At 30.7% G+C, this 27,841-nt stretch overlaps 1 protein-coding gene across 1 annotated transcript; it reads right to left on the reverse strand.

Annotated features, from left to right (window-relative positions):
- Nucleotides 1-471: 471 nt before the first annotated feature.
- LOC139840493 (serine/threonine-protein phosphatase PP2A-4 catalytic subunit-like) lies at nucleotides 472-27,293 on the reverse strand. The gene is made up of 6 exons (XM_071830758.1): nucleotides 27,152-27,293; nucleotides 24,323-24,384; nucleotides 23,566-23,667; nucleotides 23,273-23,362; nucleotides 863-940; nucleotides 472-477 (listed from the first exon to the last, which is right to left on the reverse strand). Exons 1-6 carry the CDS (start codon nucleotides 27,291-27,293, stop codon nucleotides 472-474), a joined length of 480 nt encoding a protein of 159 aa, XP_071686859.1.
- Nucleotides 27,294-27,841: the final 548 nt, after the last annotated feature.

Genomic DNA, 27,841 nt, shown 5'->3' on the forward strand with positions numbered 1-27,841 from the left:
AAAATACGGAGGCTTTTAGATAAAATACGGAGTACATTTTTAGCATGTTGTAAAACATTAGTGTAATTAAACGTTTTATTTTTTTATCATGTTAATAGGTAATAATGGAAACCAATTTTTAGTAATTAAATTAAATTAGTTTACTCTAAATTAAATTAGTTTACTCCGTATTATAAACACAAGTAAAATCAATGTGTTTCTATAACATAGAACTAATTAAATTAAAATGTTACTCTAATTATTTTGGATAAATTTTAGTACTGTCATGTACTCCGTATTATATAAATGAATTATATATATAAAATAAATGAGTGGTGTACTTAACCTGTTACAGCTCGTATGGGTCCTAACATAAATCCACAAGACACTATCAATCATATATATCACAATAAATCCATCACTTATATACTCAACCCAAATGAAACAATTTCAAGTCTAAAAAAACCTGAACTTATAAAATGTTGACCCACTTCAGATCTGCATTTATACAAAAACCCATATCATAGACAAAATAGCAAACCAAACCCAAAAAAACCCATGTCATAGACAAAATAGCAAACCATTAGATCATCATCCTTCATGACCTACATAAGGTGTTATTGAAGACAATTACCGATACTTTGAATAATACAATTACCGGCGTACAACAAAAAGAAAACACGCAAGATTACAAAAACACTTTATCCAATTGATCCAATAGTAGTGTATCCACCAAGATTGATGCGAATAAGGTTTGATTAGAGTTGCAAACACCCAAAAGTTACTGCAACTCCACTACTGCATATCATCAATTATATCAAAATGGTCACTTCTAATTATGAACTCTTAACATAAAAAATGGGTATCATTATGAAAATCATACCATATGTTCCATATGCAATCTGCAACTTACATTTTCAGCTACAATGGCAGCAGATGCTTCAAAACCACAAAATTTTATCTGCAAATTCAAAACCCGAAAATTTTAGTATCGACTATTAGAGCACAGCAATTAAAACGAAACCTATACCAAAAAAGAAATAACTTGAAATAATACCAAAAAAGTTGTCGGAGAATATAGATAGCTTTTTTGTAACCAGTATGAAAATATAGATAGCTTTTTTGTATGTAAGAACTACATGAACCTTGCTTATATAGCAGACTCACAAATATCAAGTACAAACATGAGCAGCGAAAAAAAAGGATCTAGAAACAGAGATACTAAATTACGTGGATAGCCTCTTTTAAGTTTACCTCGTCATTGAAGGTCCAACAATTGTCAGCAAGTACCTCAACGAAAATATCCTCATAATAGCTTAGTTTGTTAACATAAAGTAGCCTATGAATACAGTGAATGAGGATGAACATGAGGTTACAGTAAAATTAGTTTGTTAACAATAAGACCCATATATATTGAAAAATGGCTGGGGAAAAAAAGTGTTTGATAAAAATCATGCTTTCCTCAAAACAATGCCGATGCGTTGCACGGGTGGGTAAAATTCCGTACAAAAATTAATTGAGTTTCTGTCTTATATTATATTTTGTTATTAAAATTAATAGAAAAGGTTTCATCAAAAAAATTAAATGAAAGGTTAAAAGACTACACCACAAGTTTGGTTTAATAAAAAAACGTAATGATTTGGTATTAAAATGTGGTTGCGTCGTCTTAGTGAAGAAACAGTTGTAAGAAACAATGTAAACCATCAGCCCATATTGACTCGTTGACCTGAACATATAATTAACCCGTTTTGACTCACTATCACGCCTTATTTACTGACAACAAAATATGTCTTTACTTGAATGTGGTAATGTGACGACCCGGAGATTTCCAACCAAATTTAAACTTGATCTTTATATGATTTCGAAACGATAAGCAAAGTCTGTACTGTTGAGTCTCAAAACTTGTGAACTATTTTCATGGATTCAATTATCCTTTGACCGATTCCCGACGATTCACGAACAGTTGTGTGCATATAAATATGTACATATATATATATATATATATATATATATATATATATATATATATATATATATATATATATATATATAAGTGCAAATATATAATATTAATAAGGTATACTTTAATCAATTGAAATTGAAAATGTAAAATAACAAAATAAATAAGTTATTATTAGGATGAATATATACAAATAAATATATGATATTATTTATGAAACTATATGAATATATAGATAAAAGATTTTAAATAATAATTATTATATTATAACCTCTATAAAATATATAAATACTAAATATTCATTTAATGTTATTTTCTAGTATATAAATACAATTAATAAATATGATATAATTAATGAGTTGTAATATTATTATATTAAATGAAATTATAGGTTAAAATATAATTGTTATAGCATTATTATCATTACTTTCATTATTATTATTAATACCAATAATAATATTAATAATTAATCTCAGTATTAGGTATATTATAATAGATAATATAGATATGAAATTTAACGCATTTAACTTGTCATCTTTTCAAATATTATTATTACTATTATTTGAAAAAGTATCTAATATTAATATCAGTGTTATTATAATTATTATGTATATTACCTAATTATGAAAGTTGATACAACTGATTTGATATGTTATTACTATTATTACTAGTATTATTGTTATCATAATTAGTAGTAAGATTACAACTTTAGTTATTATTAATAGATATGTATTATTATTATTGTCTTTATAAATATTAGTATTATTAATATCATTAATATTATTATAGTTATTATAATTAGAAAATAATACAATCTATTAGTGATATCATTAATAAAATTTGTATTTTATTATTAATAACTCTGTTAGTACAAATTAGTATTTTAATTATTATTAATTAGTATTATTATTATTTCTAATACATATTTATTAATTAATTAAAAACTATTTATATAATTTATATAAATCAGAAAATGGTGATCGATTCAGTGTAAAGCAACTAACAACTTGTTGCTAATTTTTGTATCTGTCTTTGAGATTATTACTTGTCCATATCAGTCTCCATCAAATTTTATTTTCTTTCTCCTGGCTTCATTATTATTCGAATCATTCTGTAGGCACACAATAATTTTATCAATCTTCCTTTGATTCCGATTTCAATCATTCAGCAACCAACAACAATCACATTATATGTATACTACTCCAATTTGTGAAAAATAAAAACAGAAAAACAAGATATACAGCTCGTTACCTCTGTACCTTCTACTTTTTAACCAAATCACAAAATTGAATGAAATTTAAAAATCCTTAAATGAGGTCTTGTTAGGAATTCTTCATTCAAGCTATGTGCAAAATTTCAAAAGCTAATTTATTGTATCGAGTACGAATTCATGAGTCAAAGTTTTAAATTCAAAAGTTAACAGATTTGTTCTTGGTTAAATTCGAGTTGTATTTGATGTTTTGAGTTAAATTGACAGTTCTAATAGTTTGTAGGATTGATTTGAAATACACTTCGTGTTATAAACTTTGTCCAAATCCTTCTCAATTACAAAATCAAATTTTTTTTTATTCTAAAAAGGCCAACGACGAGCAGCCTTGCTGCTGTGACCTTTTTTTTAATTTTTATTTTATTTTATTTTGTTTTCAATTAAATAAAAACAACTGATATTGATATTGTTTTGTTTCAAAATATTTAAATCTTGCTTTGTTGATATGAATCCTGGGATTTCAGTCGATTTTTTTTATTGAAGATGAAGAGATAGAGAGAAATAGATGAAAACAGTTTAAATAAAGTTAAAATGGGAATAATATCAGAAAAATAGAAACAGAGGAGTGGTCTTGGGGTGTTATGGGTGCGCGAGAGGTCGCGGGTTCGATCCATGGCAGGGACGTTTATTTTTGTTTAGACAGCTTATTCCTTGAGGTAGTCTCAACTTTTTATTATTATTATTATTATTATTATTATTATTATTATTATTATTATTATTATTATTATTATTATTATTGTCATTGTGATCCTTATCAATATTAATGATTGTTGCTGATTAGGTTAATATAAATAATAAAATTAATATTATTATCATTTTTGTTATTACAAATTAATATCACTAAGTACTGTTAGTATTATTATTATTAATATTAGTACATGTATTATTATTATTTTTAATGGTATTATTAATTATTGTTATTAGTACTAAATAATATAGTTATTATTATTATTATTATTACTAATATGTATTATGTATCAATTATCATTATTATTATTATAATCATAGTTATAACTAAGAATATTGTTATTACTATTATTATTATTATTATTATTATTATTATTATTATTATTATTATCATGTTAACAGAAATACTATGATTAGAAATATTATCATTTTATTAGTAAGTAATGTCATTAAGTGTTATGAGGATCATTATTAGTATTATAATGAAAATAATAAAAGTTACTATCATTTTTATTAATATTAGTATTAGTATCATTTTAGCATTATTATTTTTATAAAAGTATTACTATTAAATATTACCATAAGTAATAAGGTTGTTACAATTAGTATTACTAAGTACTATGTAATAATATCAAAAAATATAATTTTCATTATCATTATTATTAAATTACTTAATTTATTAAAAACTATTAATATTAATTTAGTATTAATATAAATTTTTTTTACACACTAATGAAATACATACATATAAAATATTTGATACATATAACATAACAAAAGTATATTTGTATATAGTAATAATGAGATATGTAAATTAATAATCTAAAAATTTTATCACTAATAATATATATATATATATATATATATATATATATATATATATATATATATATATATATATATATATATATATATATATATATGTTCGTTTACAAGGATATGTATTAATATATACACAAATGATATAGGTTCGTGAATCCGAGGCCAACCCTCCATTGTTCAGTATCGTCGTATGAATATTTTTACTACAAAATATTGGATCGTGAGTTTTATTTACCTTTTTTACCCTTTATATTTTTGGGCTGAGAATACATGCGCAATTTTTATAAATGTTTTACGAAATAGACACAAGTAATCAAAACTACATTATATGGTTGAATGATCAAAGCCGAATATTCCCCTTTTTGCTTGGTAGCCTAAGAATTAGAAAACATCACTAATTTTGAGAATTAGTGCACGCCTAATTGACGCGAATCCTAAAGATAGATCTATTGGGCCTAACGAACCCCATCCAAAGTACCGGATGCTTTAGTACTTCGATGTTATTTTATATCATGTCCGAAGGATTTTCCGGAATGATAGGGGATATTCTTATATGCATCTTGTTAATGTCGGTTACCAGGTGTTCAATCCATATGAATGATTTTTGTCTCTATGCATGGGACGTATATTATGAGAACTGGAAACGAAATTCTTGTGGTCTATTAAAATGATGAAAATGAATATTTATGATAAACTAATGAACTCACCAACCTTTTGGTTGACACTTTAAAGCATGTTATTCTCAGGTATGAAAGAAATCTTCCGTTGTGCATTAGCTCATCCTAGAGATATTACTTGGAGTCATTCATGACATATTTCAAAAGACGTTGCATTCGAGTTATTGAGTTTATCAAGATTATTATTAAGTCGTTGATAGTTTGATATATTATGAAATGAAATGCATGCCTGTCAACTTTCGATGTAATGAAAGTTTGTCTTTTAAAAACGAATGCAATGTTTATAAAATGTATCATATAGAGGTCAAGTACCTCGCGATGTAATCAACTATTGTGAATCGTTTATAATCGATATGGACTTCGTTCAGATGGATTAGGACGGGTTATGAAAGTTGGTATCAGAGCGATGGTCTTAGCGAATCAGGTTTTGCATTAGTGTGTCTAACTGATAGTTGTTTAGATGCATTAGTGGGTCTGGACTTCGACCGTGTCTGCATGTCAAAAGTTTTGCTTATCATTTAGTGTCGAAAATTAATTGCTTATCATCCTTAAAGTCTAGACACGTCTTACTGCCTCTATTGCATAGATAGTGTATAGACAAAATTCATATCTTAGCGTATCTGCTAATTTATATCTTAGCGTATGTTACTATAAACTTTGCCTGACAGCTTCCGTAGATTCCTCCGTAACTTATGGGATTTTAGTATTATATATGCATATGTAAATTATGTATTGCAGGGTACTAATATACATCCTATAATCTATTTATTATCGAAAATCCTTCATCTGATCGTACGAGATGAATCCCTCAACCAGTTCGAGTCCCTCAAATTCCGATAGCTATTCCGATAGCTATTCCGACATGAATGTTCACCTAAGCTCCAGAAGCAGCGTCACCAGAACGAATCAACCAATCGGCCATCCCCAATTCATCTGATGGGTTCGTAGTCGACTTAACCGATGGAGACGAGAAGAAGGCGATCCTTTCCACCCACCAACCTGCACTTTTGACGATGAACCTGAAGCACTTACCGACGAACCCATTCGAAACACCATTTTCACACTCATTTTCCGAATATCTCGCCAAGATTATATTCTATCTAAAATTCTAAACCTTATTCATTCGCTCATTCCTACCGACAATCATCCTGGAGTAATAAGTCAACGAGCCTCGCACCCGAGTTGTAGCCTTGGAAAATATGGTGCAAAATGCACCAGCTTCAGCAACATCACCGGCACCAACAGTACCATCAGTAACAGCACCAGTACCATCAACAATCCATGTCTCAACATCTCATTCTGTACCTCGAGTATAATTATCGTTCCATGAATCGTTCTACATCATTTATCTTCGTTCGACATGGCGATTATATAATCTCTAATATTTTAGAGATTATATATTTTTATTCTAACGGTAAATCAAATGAGTCTAATATCATATTGACTCATTAAATCCATGATTACATCTGAAGAAAATATATATGTATATATGTTTTCATAAAGATTATAATTAAAAATTCTTTTGTACAAACTGTTAATGATGAAAATATTTTAACGGGTAGGTAATACCCGAGGAATATTTAGGATTTCACATTAATAAGTTACACTGTACATTCTTCGAATCTGATTCAACGGTCATTTACTATCCTACTTACATCCACAGATATACGTATCCGTTCACCGCAGAATAACCATTTCCATTCAATTTCATACTTGGATTTTGATCTATCAGAATCCAACAAGTGGCATAATGAAGAAAACGTTGGACAAAATAAAATTTGTTAGAAATAAACAAATTAACTATGAGAAATTTTGTTAAGAATCCACGCTAACGAAATCCTAGCTAACTGTTCCTAGCTAACTGTTAATTTCGTATTACATCTTAATTATCGCAATTTATTTATCGCAATTTAATTATCGCAATTTATTTTAACGCAATTTTAATTCTTGCAATTTTATTTATCGTCATTTAATTTCTGTTATTTATTTTATGCACTTTATTTATCGTCATTTAAATACTGTTATTTACACATTTAAATATCGGGACACGTATACAAGGTTTTGACATATCATATCGACGCATCTATATATATTATTTGGAATAACCATAGACACTCTATATGCAGTAATGCTGGAGTTAGCTATACAGGGTTGAGGTTGATTCTACAATAATATATATAGTTTGAGTTGTGATCGAGTCTGAGACATGTACACGGGTCACGATACGTATTAATTAATTCGAATATTATATATTAAATTATATATGAATTATTGGACTGTTAACTGTGGACTAAAAAAAACATTGGACAATTAAAATAAATTAAAATATTGATTATAACATATGAAACTAAACAATTCTTCAAGCTTGCCACTTGATTTCATCTTAAACCTCATTTGTATCTTGACGATTACAATCTGCGATTCAAACCTTTCATGATTCTAGAAAACACCTCAATCGAGAGGATGAACCAACCGCACTTCATCTATGAAAGGAAAGAATGATGCATATAGTTATGCACCTGAAAACACTCGGAACCAGAGTAAATATTTAACACGTATCTGTACTAACTCCGTTGGCGTTGCTATTACTGAAAATAACTTTGCGATATCTTTTCAAATTAGCCAATTTTATCACAGCTCCAGTAAATCAACTTCGACTACTCGTTCAAAACAACCATATTATAACCTTGATATATATGCGTGCTTTTTTATTATTACCGGGGAACCTTTTATATTCCACCATATTACCATCAGCGTTTAATCATCTAAAAATATAATTCTCTTGAAACCACCTCGGATTGATAACTGATGATTCAGATATCGTAGCATTAAATGCAGAGGAAACAGAAAAATTGTAGATGGTCGAAACGGTCAAAAGTTTGATGATGAAGAAGGGAGTGTTAGAAACGCTCGATAGAAAAGTTAGAACTGGAAAACAGATTGAGCTAACCACGAAGGAGACCAAGGACAAATACAAGGACCATACCCTATATTCAAAGAATCCAAGTAATTCTGAATCCGTTGAAATCTTTAGAGAATATCTTGCTCCGAAGTCATGTTAAATCTTGTGGAGAATCCTTCTTCATTAACCTTCGATCTTAGAAATTCTGAAAATATCATCATAAATATCTTCAATATTCCTGAGGATATTTTCATAACTCTTCTTGTCCGAAATTAGTTATCTCTTCGTGCTATCGGTGTTACATCATAAAAGAAACTATTTTAGTTTCTAAATTCTGAAACCTTCGAGTTTAAAATATGAATGATTTTGAAGTAGTGTTGGGGATTGAAGCATGAGTTAATATAATATAATGACACTTGATCAACGTAATTATATTACAGTAAGTTATGCTGAGTTTCTAATGAAACGTGATGATTCACAGACCATAACGTCATCATGTGCCATATTACACGACTCTTACATTTTATCTAATCTATAAACATATCAAGAAACATATTTTCTTGTTAGTTCTATCTTTTCTCTTGATATCTGGTAATTTGCCAAATCAAATCGTGCTACTACCTTTCCTTTCTACCTTGTATATTATGATAATTCGAAACTCCATACCTACGAATTCTGGACCATTACTTGCGAAAAGAAAACAAAAGCATGAAGCTCCGAAATAGAAATAGGGGTATAAATCGCAGCAAATAGGAGAGAGCATTAACTGTGGATAACAATGATTATAGGAGACAGAAGCAGGGACATCGAAATATAAGGGAAGATATAAAACCCAATAACAACGCAGAAATTACAAATCGTAAATATTAATACGAATAGCAATATAAAGACACGGTATAATTAAGAATAGTATCACCCCAAGGTAATAGTAGAAGTAAACTGATTTTTCTGGTGGAAGACTGAAAAGAAGGATGACAGAAAGGATAATTAGGAGAACATCAAGGATTAGAATTGGATTAAGCATTTTCACAATCTTTTGGATGTATGAACTAAGAAAGAAAGTATAGGAATGGTGAAAATAATGGAACGGAAGAGCTTAATTTATAATGGAAATATCAGACAGAGTAATCAAGGCAGATCATCGTATTTAATTATATAGATCTTAATTTCCTTATTCGCCGAAGAATCAAATCTTTTTGATTTCGAAGATTTTTTTTTTAATCCCGTGAATTTCGGAATTCAACCAAGACAATGTCAAAAGTTAAGACACACCTTATTATCTAAATTCAACCCTGACTCTGTCAAAAGCTAAGACAAATCTTTATCCTTTCATTTCACTATTTTGTGATAGCTTCACTCGTACGCTCCGCATAATCGAATCGTTTTATCTATATTAATCAATAATGATAAAACTCTATTTATCAACTTATATTCGTCAGGAAGATATTCTTATTGTTAGTTATGACGACCCCACTCAAATTTTGGGACGAAATTTCTTTAACGGGTAGGTACTGTGACGACCCGGAGATTTCCGACCAAATTTAAACTTGATCTTTATATGATTTCGATACGATAAGCAAATCTGTACTGTTGAGTCTCAAAACTTGTGAACTATTTTCATGGATTCAATTAACCTTTGACCGATTCCCGATGATTCACGAACAGTTGTGTGCAAATAAATATGTATATATATATATATATATATATATATATATATATATATATATATATATATATATATATATATATATATATATATAAGTGCAAATATATAATATTAATAAGGTATACTTTAATCAATTGGAATTGAAAATGTAAAATAACAAAATAAATAAGTTATTATTAGGATGAATATATACAAATAAATATATGATATTATTTATGAAACTATATGAATATATAGATAAAAGATTTTAAATAATAATTATTATATTATAACCTCTATAAAATATATAAATACTAAATATTCATTTAATGTTATTTTCTAGTATATAAATACAATTAATAAATATGATATAATTAATGAGTTGTAATATTATTATATTAAATGAAATTATAGGTTAAAATATAATTGTTATAGTATTATTATCATTACTTTCATTATTATTATTAATACCAATAATAATATTAATAATTAATCTCAGTATTAGGTATATTATAATAGATAATATAGATATGAAATTTAACGCATTTAACTTGTCATCTTTTCAAATATTATTATTACTATTATTTGAAAAAGTATCTAATATTAATATCAGTGTTATTATAATTATTATGTATATTACCTAATTATGAAAGTTGATACAACTGATTTGATATGTTATTACTATTATTACTAGTATTATTGTTATCATAATTAGTAGTAAGATTACAACTTTAGTTATTATTAATAGATATGTATTATTATTATTATTATTGTCTTTATAAATATTAGTATTATTAATATCATTAATATTATTATAGTTATTATAATTAGAAAATAATACAATCTATTAGTGATATCATTAATAAAATTTGTACTTTATTATTAATAACTCTGTTAGTACAAATCAGTATTTTAATTATTATTAATTAGTATTATTATTATTTCTAATACATATTTATTAATTAATTAAAAACTATTTATATAATTTATATAAATCAGAAAATGGTGATCGATTCAGTGTAAAGCAACTAACAACTTGTTGCTAATTTTTGTATCTGTCTTTGAGATTATTACTTGTCCATATCAGTCTCCATCAAATTTTATTTTCTTTCTCCTGGCTTCATTATTATTCGAATCATTCTGTAGGCACACAATAATTTTATCAATCGTCCTTTGATTCTAATTTCAATCATTCAGCAACCAACAACAATCACATTATATGTATACTACTCCAATTTGTGAAAAATAAAAACAGAAAAACAAGATATACAGCTCGTTACCTCTGTACCTTCTACTTTTTAACCAAATCACAAAATTGAATGAAATTTAAAAATCTTTAAATGAGGTCTTGTTAGGAATTCTTCGTTCAAGCTATCTGCAAAATTTCAAAAGCTAATTCGTTGTATCGAGTACGAATTCATGAGTCAAAGTTTTAAATTCAAAAGTCAACAGATTTGTTCTTGGTTAAATTCGAGTTGTATTTGATGTTTCGAGTTAAATTGACAGTTCCAATAGTTTGTAGGATTGATTTGAAATACACTTCGTGTTATAAACTTTGTCCAAATCCTTCTCAATTACAAAATCAAATTTTTTTTCTTCTAAAAAGGCCAACGACGAGCAGCCTTGCTGTTGTGACCTTTTTTATAAATTTTTTTTATTTTATTTTTTTCAATTAAATAAAAACAATTGATATTGATATTGTTTTGTTTCAAAATATTTAAATCTTGCTTTGTTGATATGAATCATGGGATTTCAGTCAACTTTTTTTTTATTGAAGATGAAGAGATAGAGAGAAATAGATGAAAACAGTTTAAATAAAGTTAAAATGGGAATAATATCAGAAAAATAGAAACAGAGGAGTGGTCTTGGGGTGTTATGGGTGCGCGAGAGGTCGCGGGTTCGATCCATGGCAGGGACGTTTATTTTTGTTTAGACAGCTTATTCCTTGATGTAGTCTCAACTTATTATTATTATTATTATTATTATTATTATTATTATTATTATTATTATTATTATTATTATTATTATTATTATTATTATTATTATTGTCATTGTGATCCTTATCAATATTAATGATTGTTGCTGATTAGGTTAATATAAATAATATAATTAATATTATTATCATTTTTGTTATTACAAATTAATATCACTAAGTACTGTTAGTATTATTATTATTAATATTAGTACATGTATTATTATTATTATTTTTAATGTTATTATTAATTATTGTTATTAGTACTAAATAATATAGTTGTTATTATTATTATTACTTGAAACAACCCAACCCGTATTCAACCCGAGTAAATTTATTTTTTCTTTTTATCATAATAATATATGCAACATTGGTCCATGTACGTTTCCAAAAACATCATCATTACAATGATAAGTTTAAACACCTTTAAAACATACAATATATAAATTAAGTTTACAAAACGGGAATGCAACCCGGGACCCATTTGATGTATCCAAAATATAATTCATGATCCGAATAGTTCACTTTACAACCAAAACCGAGCATGATGATTGGGAACGCTACCCAATCCTAATCAAAAGTATAAAGCAATCTGTAAAGCACTAGTCCCCAAGCAAACCCAAGCCGCCACTTGCAACCTATAAAAATGTAAACAACGAGAGGGTAAGCTAATGCTTAGTGAGTAAAACAATTATACACATACATATACAATTTACCTACTCGTATCCACGAACACGAACTACGCATGCATAACAAGCTAGTAACAACATACAACTAGCACAATATTAGCATAATAAACACAACAATGTAATAATGCTAAATATAAACACCAATGACGTACAACAAAACTAACCGAAATACAATAAGGGGTAAGATCCCTGCGTACAAGTCACCGATGCTCACAACATCCCTCGGGTTACCAAATAAACCCCATGAGTGGTATTGCCAAATCGAACTTAAGAACACCCGTCACGTCTAATGTGGTATCGTCTCATCGAACTTTAAAACCTACATATGAGGTATCGCCAAATCGAACTTTAACCCTCATTACCCTCCAATATAAATCATTGATATGGTATCGACAAATCGAACTTAAGACCATATCATACATACATGACAATGAGGTATCGTCAAATCAATTTAAACCCTCATTCCCTACGACACGAATAAATAAATCATATATATACATATATAATTATTCCACTCACCTTATCACGCCGGTGGTGATTAAAACACTTCTGTGAGCTTCAAGCGAAGTACCTAATACATTAAGTACCCAAATCAACATACAAACTAGTGGGACTAACCACCAACACTTAACTCTCGAGCATTTAATGACCCAATTGCATTACATGACCCATTTACACCAAAACCGCCCATTAAAGGCCAAGACTCATCATTAATCACTAAAAGCTAGTGATTAAAGTCTACTAATGCCAACTAACACAAACTATGGGTATTTCATACCCATCTTACCTAACTAGGTCAACCATTACCCATTTGGCCCATTTCAACACTTAGACTTATATTTTGGTCAAACTTGCACCCATTAACAATCTTTCACAAATTCACAAGTGTACTAGTGTTTTTAACATCAATTTAACACTTACAAACACCAAGTCCATGACCAAACCCTAGATTACAAGCCTTAGGGTTTTCATACACCAATTTAACCCAAATTCACCCATTTAACCCCCAAATGGGTCTTACAAGTCTCAAATGAACAAACCCTAGCTATAAATCAATTAAAACTCAAAACACGGAGTTAAGACTTACCAACACTATCACGACGTAGCTAGAGTTGTAAGGAACAACTTTAAAACTCGGGCTCGGGCGAGATTTGGTCTCCTTCTTCTCCAAGTGAGCTCTCTCTCACTAAAAACCTCAACTCTCTCTCTAGGATTTAATTGGTGAAGGTGAAGATGTGATAAATGAGGATTGGGTAAGGTTGAATCAGCTTTAAACTCCCCAAAACAGGCTACAAGTGAAAGGACTATTATACCCCCAAAAGATGCCATTTAAAATGGCTAAAATGTCATTTCAGCGACATTTGTCGCGTTTCGCGACACTTCGTCGCGTTTCGCGACACCAGGACGCGATTAAAAGCACTCAAACGCGACAAAGTGGTCAGAAATCACCATCAGAAGTTGTCTCGTTTCAAGCATGTTTGTCACGGAACGCGACACACCAGAACGCGACAAACTGCACTCAAACTCGACAGATTACCTGATGTACTCCAATTTCACTTTTAAAACATCCCAAAGTCAAACGTGGTCAATGCATTACATCCAAACTATTAAATAATCATTCTTGGACTTTAAAGAGTCACCTTTAACAACTAAATCGTCACCTGTGATTTATCGAATCCACAAATCCGAGCACAAAACTTGCTCAATCCCTCACATCGGGAAAACTCAACCAATCTTCCTCGCATACCATACCAAGTACATCGCTAGTAACAACCACATACCTAAATAAAGTCAACCATCTAGCCGATGAAGACCGAATCAAAGCGAATCCTTACGGATAACACTTACCACTCAACATGGTCACAAACGACTCAACGGAGCCAACAAAAAGGCCTCACGATTGGATAACGCTCGACATAATATTTGCAAGAAAGCAAACGTACCAAGTGATATGGTATCGTCAAATCGAACTTAAACCCACATCACATACTAATGCGCCTATCGATATGGTATCGTCAAATCGAACTTAAACCCATATCTCATGCCAACTCACGCCTTGATATGGTATCGGTAAATCGAACTTAAACCCATATCTCATTCCACCGCTTATGCAAATGAGGTATCGTCAAATCGAACTTAACCCTCATTGCACGTACGCTAAGTATGTACACATACTTAGTATAATTCTACTCGACTTGGAATTTCCGTTCACTAGTTACATGTATCGACATCATGACCTAGTAAAAGTCACTTACATCACTAATATGCACAAAACAACGATTCTCTAAAAGAGATTTTGACGCGTCATTCTTTGTCCACGAGGCCTCATATTGCTCGTCAAAACCGCTCACTTAACTCTCGATGAGTTATCAACGTTACTACCTCGAGTAGTAATTTAAATCTAAATCAATAAATACAATTTCAACCTAAATTGTACTTTTCCATCATTCGACCATTCAAGGTCTCGACACGAATTCCAAATCTATCACAAACACCGTCCGAAATCTCACATTAAAATCCCTTTGTGCGAGAGTAACACTCCCCCACTTAGGATCTCGTCCCATAATCACATTGTCAAGATAATATCATCCGACGATAGTTATCATTTTCCAAAATCCGTGACCAATCACTCCATCGGTCGTAGTCCTCGAATTCTCAAGAATTCATTTCGCACACTAGAGATTAACGTTTACCGTCACCCGTTGGCGTTAATTAAACAATGACATAAAGCCAAAACACAACACGCACCTTGTACAACCGTACAATGCTACCGAAAGGTAGACTTTTCTAACAATTGGGTTCACCCGACCCGTCACAACACTTGCTCCAATCTTGGGCATACGAAGGATCTTAACCTATCCTTAATCACTTCAACGAAGAGTTCATCACAATTTACACAAACCTTGTTCTTGCAATTCTCCGAATGCCATAATTTGTCAAGGTTCCACCTAGTCACTCATGTACCTAAAGGTTTCTCTCCGGTACCCTAAGTACAACGTAACAACAACACCGTCGGAGTCGAACATTACGCTTTCAGGTATGAAAAAGGCACCTGACATCGCATCATTTAGACTCCACTACTAACATTATCAAAGTCAAAAGACTTGTTACCTAGGGTTCCATCCGCTCACGGATACCCATATCCTAATTAGAATGACCTTAAGTCATACGTGCTCTTCGAACCTTATGGTTCATAATCTCACAACACAAAAGTGACCATGCACTAACAAGTAACTCCAAAGCCTACTCCCATGGCTTGGTAAAATATTTTACCCCACACTAAGGAATGCTTGGAAGCACCAAGTCTTACGCCCTTCGACCGTCATCCCAAACATCATCATGGGGTAATTCCGAAAGGAATGCTACCCTTCCTTTCACTACGCACTTAACACAATACATCAACCAAAAATTCATAAGTACATTCCATTAACATAATCGAAAAGTACCTCAAACGTTATGGCTAGTTCCTCCGCGCATCACCAACCAACTCAGGACACTCCGACTTTCGGTGTCCCTTTTTCTGACAATTAAAACACGTAACCTGGTTGGAAGTTGGCTAGGTACAATCGCGAGACAAATGACCCCGTAACCCACAGTTGTAGCAAGCAGGGAGGTAATTTCTGGAGCCATCCTTCTTCACACTACCGACAACTTCGGTCACACTTTTACTCTTCTTGTTCGAATATATCGTAGTTTCGAACTTTTGCTTACTAACATCGGAACCGCTTGCCTTCGACACCTCCGGTTCGAAACCCCGAGCTAACTCAAACAACTCTTCGAAAGACTTAGCCATCCCCTGACTAATCTTACGTTTCAATTCATCGCTTAAAGTACGATAGAAATCTAGCATCAACATTCGGTCATCACCGACATACTCCGGACAAAAACGAGTTTTTGACAAGAAAGTAGACTTGAGAGTAACCAAGTCCATCGAACATTGTCGCAAATCACGCAACTCGTCCCGGATTTTATTAAGGTCGGACTGAGTTCGGTATTTATCAAAGAACTCCTTTCTAAACTCTTCCCATGACAAGCTCGAACATTGTTCTTCACCATACAATTGAATCTTGTCATCCCACCACAACTTGGCTTCTTCACGCAACATACTAGAACCGTATCTCGTTTTCTTCTCGGGAGGACATTCACTAGTACGGAAAGCCCCCTCGATGTCGGAAACCCAACATGTACTCTTCAACGGATCCCTCACCCCATTAAACATAGGAGGTTGAGCATCCTTGAAGTTCTTGTAATGGAAGTCTCGCCTTCCATGTCCACCGTTACCATCACCTCCTTCACCGCGAGGATAAATGTTTCTAGCTTCGAATACCTCTTCGATCGCGACATTCATTCGTTCATTGATTAACTCGGTTACTTGCCCATCAACCGATTCCTGGAAAACCTTTCTAACATCCTTGAGAAACTCCGCTTTTTGCCGTTTAAAGATGGCCTCAACCTTAGCCGTGAACTCAGAGTCGTCGCCTTGTTCCTCGTTAACTTGTTTGTTCCTTGTCGTCATTCTAAGAAATGAACTCGGTTAGGAACGCAACATAAATAAATTACATACACCGCCACGATCTATATTCGCAATCATATAAATACATTACCGTTCGTACACCCCATCTAGTTCAATACTTGTGGTACATTACTCACTTGACTTGGCTTGCAACCGTAATAATGGTCGCGAAGCATTATTACGCTCACACGCCATGCCGAGCTCATAAATATAACAACCATCTTGCTAGATGTCCAACATAAACAGCATGATTAGTAACACAAAATCAACATATAACTAAAACCTGAACCGACCCGTAATCCTACAAGTCTCGCATAATAGCACACACAAAAGTCTAAGTCTAGGCGCCTATCTCAAGTCACCTAAATCCCTTAGACCATGCTCTGATACCACTTGAAACAACCCAACCCGTATTCAACCCGAGTAAATTTATTTTTTCTTTTTATCATAATAATATATGCAACATTGGTCCATGTACGTTTTTGAAAACATCATCATTACAATGATAAGTTTAAACACCTTTAAAACATACAATATATAAATTAAGTTTACAAAACAGGAATGCAACCCGGGACCCATTTGACGTATCCAAAATATAATTCATGATCCGACTAGTTCACTTTACAACCAAAACCGAGCATGGTGATTGGGAACGCTACCCAATCCTAATCAAAAGTATAAAGCAATCTGTAAAGCACTAGTCCCCAAGCAAACCCAAGCCGCCACTTGCAACCTATAAAAATGTAAACAACGAGAGGGTAAGCTAATGCTTAGTGAGTAAAACAATTATACACATACATATACAATTTACCTACTCGTATCCACGAACACGAACTACGCATGCATAACAAGCTAGTAACAATGTGATGATTGCTCCAAATCCATATGGACGAACACGTCATTCATCGATTTCATTGCAAGGTATTTGACCTCTATATGATACGTTTTGTAAACATTGCATTCTTTTAAAAAGGCACACCATAAATGAATATTTAAATCAAAGGTTTTCGACATCTGATGATTTCTACATATAGGCAATCACCGTAAATAATAGTTTACAATAATACTTCCATTGACAATGCAGTCAAAATAAGATACATGGTGATGATTTGGTGAATGCAACGTTTCCTTGAAAAATATGTCATGTAAGACTCCATGCACATAGCTTGTCTAACACATAAGCAAACAGCGGAAGACTTCTAGGAAACCTGAGAATAAACATGCTAACAAGTGTCAACACAAAGGTTGGTGAGTTCATATATTTATAGTTTCATATAATCTGTATATAAAGGTGGATCACAAGATTTCAGTTGTTTCGTCCAGAAACGTTTATCAAAATATTCTACAAGATTGAGCACCCTGGTAACTAAACTTTAACGTTATAATAAGTACCCCTGTTTTAACATACATGCAACCAACATGTACAATACACGCAATCCAACGTGTACTAAACTCAAATAGCATACGTCTGTTTTATAGTTCAGGCTAGGGTTTCTATACCTGGAACAGACGGGGATGTCAAGCTCTATGGATCCATATATAACTACTCGCGCCCACCTGTGCTTATAACCGGCAGTTACTAGTTACCAAAGCTAAGAGATTTTCGGTTCAAACTCAGTGTAGAATTTAGTATGTACTTGTATCCATTGCGTTTAAAATAAATTGCATGTATTCTCAGCCCACAAATATAGATTGCAAAAGCAATTAAAAAGGGAGCAATGAAACTCACCTTAGCAGCACATAAAGTTGTTCATCGTAATGTGACCAAAACTCGAAATATCAAATAATCGTAGATCTCAACCTAGAGAACATATGTTGGTCAATAAATGTCTATCAAGCTAGGTCAGGTCATACTGTATCACAATCCTAATGCTCGATATCGACATACAAAAGTTATCCAATGTTGTTTCAAAAAGTCAATTTTGACAATAGTTCAACAAACGAGACGTACCTTATATAAGGATTCATTTACTCGGCTGGTAATATTTAAAAATCCACTTTATCAATCTTGTAAACAAGTTGTTTAAATCTTAATTGCAAATTCATAAGCAATTCCAATTAACGTCAATTATAATTCAGTTGATCATATCTTTTAATCCGTTCATCGAAACTATTCGATGTCTAAATGAAAAGTCATTGATTTTTCGCCAGCTTTCCAAAAACATGTATATCATATACCTTTTACCAGTAATATATGTATTTAATTCGTGATTCATTATAAACTGTTTAGCGACGAAATTTAGCATACAAGCATGTATAAATATATATACTCGAGCACTAGACATGGATACACAATTAATATATAAAATATAAAATATGAGTGCTTACGTATCAGTATTGAGATTCAATATTGTAGGAAAGTACGTAGACGTAACGGAGATGATAAACACTAGGTTTGATTCACAAATATACTCTCGAACATTACCCATAACCACCTTGGCAATAACCCATAATTTCCTTAGCTCTATCTCGCTTGAAAACCATTTTGAAAGTGACACGCTCATAACCTCGTCTTAGTATTTTATGTATAATACTAATTAATAATATTAATAATAATAAGATTAATAATAATATTAATCTTAATAATAATAATAATAATAATAATAATAATAATAATAATAATAATAATAATAATAATATAAATATAAATATATATACGAGTGTAATATGTATGTGTGCAAAACTGGAACGAATTCGACTGAATTTATAGATGTGGCCTGATTTCCAACCCCATGCGATCGCATGGTTTTTAGGCATCAAGGCCATGCGATCGCATGGCCCTTTGATCCAGCTCACAAACTTTTGTTTTCTTGTTTGTCGACATATTTATTTATTAATATATAATATATATAATTTATATTAATTAATTATATATTATATTATATTCTCGTGCATAGTTGACTTGAAATTTTCGTTCCGATATCTCGTACGTTGTCACTCGACTTATGCCCCGGTTCCGATTTCTCGAACGCATTTTCGTACGTTTAGAAAACTTGCATTTTACGTTTCATGTCACGTACCTTTGTCAAAATATAGCCTTAAATTATCCCTAAACTATACCACTCAAAGTATATATTAAACTCAAACTCGACACACCAGAACGCGACAAACTGCACTCAAACTCGACAGATTACCTGATGTACTACAATTTCACTTTTAAAACATCCCAAAGTCAAATGTGGTCAATGCATTACATCCAAACTATTAAATAATCATTCTTGGACTTCAAATGATGCCCCGAGCATCATGTTTAGAAAAACGGGATGTTACATTACTAATATGTATTAGGTATCAATTATCATTATTATTATTATAATCATAGTTATAACTAAGAATATTGTTATTGCTATTATTATTATTATTATTATTATTATTATTATTATTATTATTATTATTATTATTATTATTATTATTATTATTATCATGTTAACAGAAATACTATGATTAGAAATATTATCATTTTATTAGTAAGTAATGTCATTAAGTGTTATGAGGATCATTATTAGTATTATAATGAAAATAATAAAAGTTACTATCATTTTTATTAATATTAGTATTAGTATCATTTTAGCATTATTATTTTTATAAAAGTATTACTATTAAAGATTACCATAAGTAATAAGGTTGTTACAATTAGTATTACTAAGTACTATGTAATAATATCAAAAAGTATATTTTTCATTATCATTATTATTAAATTACTTAATTTATTAAAAACTATTAATATTAATTTAGTATTAATATAATTATTATTTTTTTACAAACTAATGAAATACATACATATAAAATATTTGATACATATAACATAACAAAAGTATATTTGTATATAGTAATAATGAGATATGTAAATTAATAATCTAAAAGTTTATGTATATATATATATGTATATATATATATATGTGTGTATATATATATATGTATATATATATGTATATATGTATATATATATATATATATATATATATATATATATATATATATATATATATATATATATATATATATGTTCGTTTACAAGGATATGTATTAATATATACACAAATGATATAGGTTCGTGAATCCGAGACCAACCCTGCATTGTTCAGTCTCGTCGTATGAATATTTTTACTACAAAATATTGGATCGTGAGTTTCATTTGCCTTTTTACCCTTTATATTTTTGGGCTGAGAATACATGCGCAATTTTTATAAATGTTTTACGAAATAGACACAAGTAATCGAAACTACATTATATGGTTGAATGATCGAAGCCGAATATGCCCCTTTTTTCTTGGTAGCCTAAGAATTAGGGAACATCACTAATTTTGAGAATTAGTGCACTCCTAATTGACGCGAATCCTAAAGATAGATCTATTGGGCCTAACGAACCCCATCCAAAGTACCGGATGCTTTAGTACTTCGATGTTGTTTTATATCATGTCCGAAGGATTTCCCGGAATGATAGGGGATATTCTTATATGCATCTTGTTAATGTCGGTTACCAGGTGTTCAATCCATATGAATGATTTTTGTCTCTATGCATGGGACGTATATTATGAGAACTGGAAATGAAATTCTTGTGGTCTATTAAAATGTTGAAAATGAATATTTATGATAAACTAATGAACTCACCAACCTTTTGGTTGACACTTTAAAGCATGTTTATTCTCAGGTATGAAAGAAATCTTCCGCTGTGCATTAGCTCATCCTAGAGATATTACTTGGAGTCATTCATGACATATTTCAAAAGACGTTGCATTCGAGTTGTTGAGTTTATCAAGATTATTATTAAGTCGTTGATAGTTTGATATATTATGAAATGAAATGCATGCCTGTCAACTTTCGATGTAATGAAAGTTTGTCTTCTAAAAAAGAATGCAATGTTTGTAAAATGTATCATATAGAGGTCAAGTACCTCGCGATGTAATCAACTATTATGAATCGTTTATAATTGATATGGACTTCGTTCAGATGGATTAGGACGGGTTATGAAAAGTAAGCCTAAACTTAAGCATTCAAGAACCAATCTTCTTATTGTAAACTTTCTATAAGATTCCAAAAAATACAAAATATATACTGGTTGTTAGAATTTTTAAATGATGTATTTGGTATATAATATAATAGATTGTTGAAAATCAAGATTTTAAGTGAACCTCGTGGGTGCACTAAAGCTCATCCCAGCCTACATTCCTTATAATTAACTTTAATCACTAAAGAAGGAAATCACCCTAACTAATCTATAATCTATTATTCTTATCACGATATGGTATTGGCACAAGTGATCATAAATATTTTTCTATATTTGTTCTTTATAGGAATGCCCCTAGCCAAGTCTCACTATTCAGAGCCCACCCGTACATAATTAAGTCAACATTACTGGATTTAGGTTCAACTAATATGTCAGAAGGTGATCTCCCCATACATACAATGTACATAATTTATAATGTGCAGTTCTTGGTAAATAGGTTAATTAAATGATTAAATTGAAGAGGTGGATTATCCATATTTCACATGCTTTTATTTATCTTTACATATGCAAATGACTAAATCGCTACACGATATAGTTGTGGTAAAGTACACATACCAACGAAACCAACGTTTTGCCATAAGTGTGTAAATCTCCCTATCTGCAAACTCACAATTGAATGTCAAAGACTGAATCTAACACTGAATGCACATGAAACCTACAAAAGTTATACAATCAAACCGTTTAGCGTATCTCTCTTTTAAAATAAAAAATAAGATAGATAAGATTTTAGGCAATCATAGGTTTATTGTGAAGGAACAAAATGGGACATATAAATTCATATGGGCATGCTTGTTTCATTAAAAAACATAAAACAATGCAGAATATATATGAAAATAGCAAATATATGACTGGGATTTGATCTATGACACATAATTATTTGGAATATATATGAAAACAACACGAATCTTCAAGAAAACCATCACAAATCACAGAATATATATGAAAACAATGCCGAATCTTTACAATATATGAAAATAGCAGATAAAAAAACAACAATTGAATCATTTAAGAACATCAACTAAATTCTGATTTCAGTCGCTTCTATCCATGAATTCAAACAAATAAATTAGAGATGTAAACAAATATGTATATCAGTGATGCCAAATAAATCATGTATTATACACCAAATAAAAGAACCAATGATGTGCTTACATGACCCCAGTTGAATCCCTCCATAACCAACTGATGATCCCTAGGAATCAGTTTAAAGCTATTCGTATGATTGAACTCCTCAGATATGTCCTGATTTGCAATATATAAAGTATAAACAAACGATAATTAGGAACGCCATACAATAAACTGCTAATTACTATTATATGCAAGTAGATGTGAAAAATCGAAGGAAAATGAAATAAAGGTGGAATGATATATATATATATATATATATATATATATATATATATATATATATATATATATATATATATATATATATATATATATACTTGACCAAATGTGTATCCAGCACCCCGAGGTGAGATACCCCAACCACAACAGTCATCAGGGTCAGACCATAAAAGATTACACATGTACCCCTCTTGAGTAATCTGCAGAGATGATATCATTAAAGTTATCGTTAGTGATAAACAAATATTTTCACAGCAAATAAAAATAAACCTAACGACTTTCATTTTTTAAAAGATTCAAATACTTTTCTAATCTATACATATAAACCACAAAAAATCATTTCATTAGAGACCCCAAATCATTATCATGAAAACACCGAAATTTAAAACCTAAACAAACACATTACTCCATAGCTTTTTTCTGGCTTTTTCATCAAAAACTTAACATCACACTCAAATTATTATTAGTATCATTATCGTTATCGTAAGGATAAGGATTTACATTTAATAGAAAAGGAGACTAAACAAAGAGAAAATGAAGAAAAATTTATTGATAATCGGAAAAAGTGGTTACTTGGGTCAGCATCTATTACAATATTTATCAGAATCCCAAAATCTGTAGAAGATGAATTACTAATCTCCTTCACACATCATTCATCACCTCCACCGTAACTACTACTTAATTCCTTTCCAAAAGCAATATATATATATATATATATATATATATATATATATATATATATATATATATATATCAACAATAAGATACAAATGTTATTCTAATTTATATTTCTTCACCATTACTTTAAGCAATCAAAATTCTACTAATTAAGCAAAAAAGAAGAATGAAACTAACCTGTTTCCTGTTTTCCATTGATGACACTTTTTCAGCAAGAACCGTATCAAAAACAGAAGGATCTGCATATGTAAATGAACAAATTATTTAAATATATTTTACAATTGAAAAACAAATTATGCTTGTTTCTGTTACCGGATCGATGATTGTTTCAAGAAGAACATATACTAAAATTAAATCAGGTTGAAAAAAGCAAAGAGTAGCGATTATACATACATCTTCATCGAACGTATATTAGACCTTCACAGCATATGCATAAAACCTAATTATTTACTTTTCAGTTTGGGGTAAAGGGATAGTAAACCCTAAATGATGAGAGATGAAGGACGAATTTTTATATCGAAATTTGTATATTATTTTAAATATACAACCGTTAATTACTTCATATAATTAAAATTAAAATGTAAGAATAAATTGTGGCATAAAATCGAACAATAAGTTGGAATAAAATCATACCTTCATGAAGAATCAAGTCAAAAAAAGATGAGATCAAAAGGAAGATCATGAAGAGAGAGATTGTGTAGTTTATTATGTCTGTAGATCTAAATTTGATTTCATATACTTACGGAGAGAGTTCAAATTTCAAATTTTAAAAAAGCTTTGATAAATGTGTTAAGCTTAAAAGATGTTTTTTGCACATGGTGTCCTGCAAAAAAGTAGTCTTGGGAAGGGCACTAAAAATTAAAATTTGAATCTGATTTTAAAAACTTGGGCCACATGGGATGGTGAGGTGGTGTATGTATATATATGTATAGGTATGGTGTGAGGTAAAAAAAATAGGAACAAATGTTGTATATGTATAGGTTTTTTGTGAGACAAATATCTCTCCTAAGTAGCCCTAAAATCATGGGTTGGATGACACATATGATATATGCTTATAGATTTATATGTAGTTATATATATATATACACACACACACACACACACACACACACACACACACACATATATATATATATATATATATATATATATATATATATATATATATATATATATATATATATATATATATATAGCTAAAAGTTCAAACGAGAACCAAAAAAATGGCGAGAACTGCGAGAACCACTAAATTACAAGGATTTTCACATTTGAGTAGGTTGAATCAAATATAAATATTGATGGAGAGTAACATTCAACAAAAAATAGTTTGAAAAAACCTATAGTTTAACTATATAATTCAATATATAATTTCTCATTCACATGTGCATATGTGTTTGTGTAACATGCGAACATTTCATATACTTAACAACTGAACATTTAATTTGTGGTTGTGAACATTTCTTTGCCAATGATATGAACATTAGATAACACTTATATGCAATTTGTTGAATATAAATGCATATAAACCATGTAATTAAAGAGTTCTCGCAGTTCTCGTCCTTTTTGTGGTTCTCGTGTGAACCTGCCCATATATATATATATATATATATATATATATATATATATATATATATATATATATATATATATATATATATATATATATATACCAAAATGCAAGCTTGGATTACTGTTGGTTTAGCCTTCGATGTCATTAGTGGAGAAGCCCTCGCTCAGCGTCGGGACTCCGTTTCGAATATAATTTATTGTGTTTGGTTCGTAAAATTATTTCGTGTTTAACGGTTATGTCGGTTAAACCTATCCCAAGTCGTACGAAAATTTTAAATGCGGTTAAAAATTTAGGTGGATTTGTTTGGGAGTTTTATGGAAAATAAAGAAGTTACGATTTGGCCCTTAAACTTTAACCTTAGACCCCTATGGAGTTTACATTTTTTACCCTAGTAATTACATTTGGCGCCCTAAATTTTATAATGGTTCTCAATGTTTAGTGTGGTGTCATTGTAGGTACAACCTTTTTGCACGACGTATAAACGATTAAAGCATGGGGAAGAACTAGTCATAAAGCCTTTGTCTTTTAAAGATGTAGAGAATAATATATATATATATATATATATATATATATATATATATATATATATATATATATATATATATATAATGAGTTACGTAGTTAATTTTAATAAGAAAAAAAGTTAAACAATAATAAAGTGAAAAATTATGTGGTTGATTTTATAATAATAATAATAATAATAATAATAATAATAACAATAATAATAATAATAATAATAATAATAATAATAATAAAGAATAGTTGTTAGTTAGTAAAAATTATGGGATCGATTTATAATGAATGAGAAGTGTTATGGTTAAAGTATAAAAATGTGAAAACTATGTGGTAAGTTTGTAAAAGCTATAAAGTTACGTGTTATAAAAGGCGGGATTAAATTGTGAAAATATAAAAAGTTTGAGGGGTGTTTGTGAAACTATTGAGGCCTACTATTCATTTGCTCCATATCATGTAGATATATATAGTAATAGTAATAGTAATAGTAATTTGACATATAAACATTCTTTTAAATCAATTAATTGCTTAGATAAATAGTACTCCGTATAATTATCAATATGCCCTTTTTTTTTCATTCGCAAGAATTCGAGGATCGCTCACAAACCAAATGATCCCACTTTCTTTGTCACTTCTTTTGACGAATATATATATATATATATATATATATATATATATATATATATATATATATATATATATATATATATATATATATATATATATATATAAATAGATCAAATGATCGGTGGTAATACATTGGGCAGATCCTGACGATCTGCATTGGAAGTACATTGTACATGGTCACAAACGACCAAGACTAATTGAATTCACATTGTATGTCCTACACAAACCGGACAATATTGAAACAAACATTGAAATTACAAGCAACCAACACCACCTATCAAAAATCTAAGAAATACATATAACCCCGATTTCGTATCCAACCTTGCATTTGTCGTACCCTGTAAACCGCTCAACCAAAAAACGTTCACCGGGCAATCCAATAACACCTAACCTGAGGCCTGCAAACCAAAGAACCCACTCGTATCCAATAAACCTCATTCCCACTCCAAGTAAAACCAGAGAACCACCAAGCACTTCGAGTAAGTACAAATCAGTGTTCGGGCAGACAATACGACCTCAAGGGAAAACACCAGCCCACATCAATTTTCTGAAGTCAACCAAGGACCACGTCGGCAACGACACTGAGCCCACACGAATAGAGCCGGCGACGGGACAGATGGAATGAACAAACTAGACGAGCAGCAACCGACCGGAACAAAACACAAAATCACACCACAAAGAAACCGAGTCAACTTCACCAAATTTTCTAAGGACGTTAACAAACCCTCGGACCCAAGCAGCCAACAAAACAACGGCCAGCTACCGCTGGTAGCCACCAACAGCAGATAATGACAACCACCACAGCCGACCACTATAATCCGTCGTTCGCAGCCACTTAGAGTCCGACAACCACCAACCCTCCAGCGCCGCCGACAGCATCACGACCACCGAGCATCGCTAGGATTCACACATAAACAGGCACCACCGTCACCAACCCCAACGACCTCAACCCCCCACCAAACCCGAAGCCGACTGAGAGTGTTGTA

This window comes from Rutidosis leptorrhynchoides, chromosome 4 (genome assembly GCF_046630445.1).
Source record: "Rutidosis leptorrhynchoides isolate AG116_Rl617_1_P2 chromosome 4, CSIRO_AGI_Rlap_v1, whole genome shotgun sequence".
In the NCBI taxonomy this organism is placed as follows: Eukaryota; Viridiplantae; Streptophyta; class Magnoliopsida; order Asterales; family Asteraceae; genus Rutidosis; species Rutidosis leptorrhynchoides.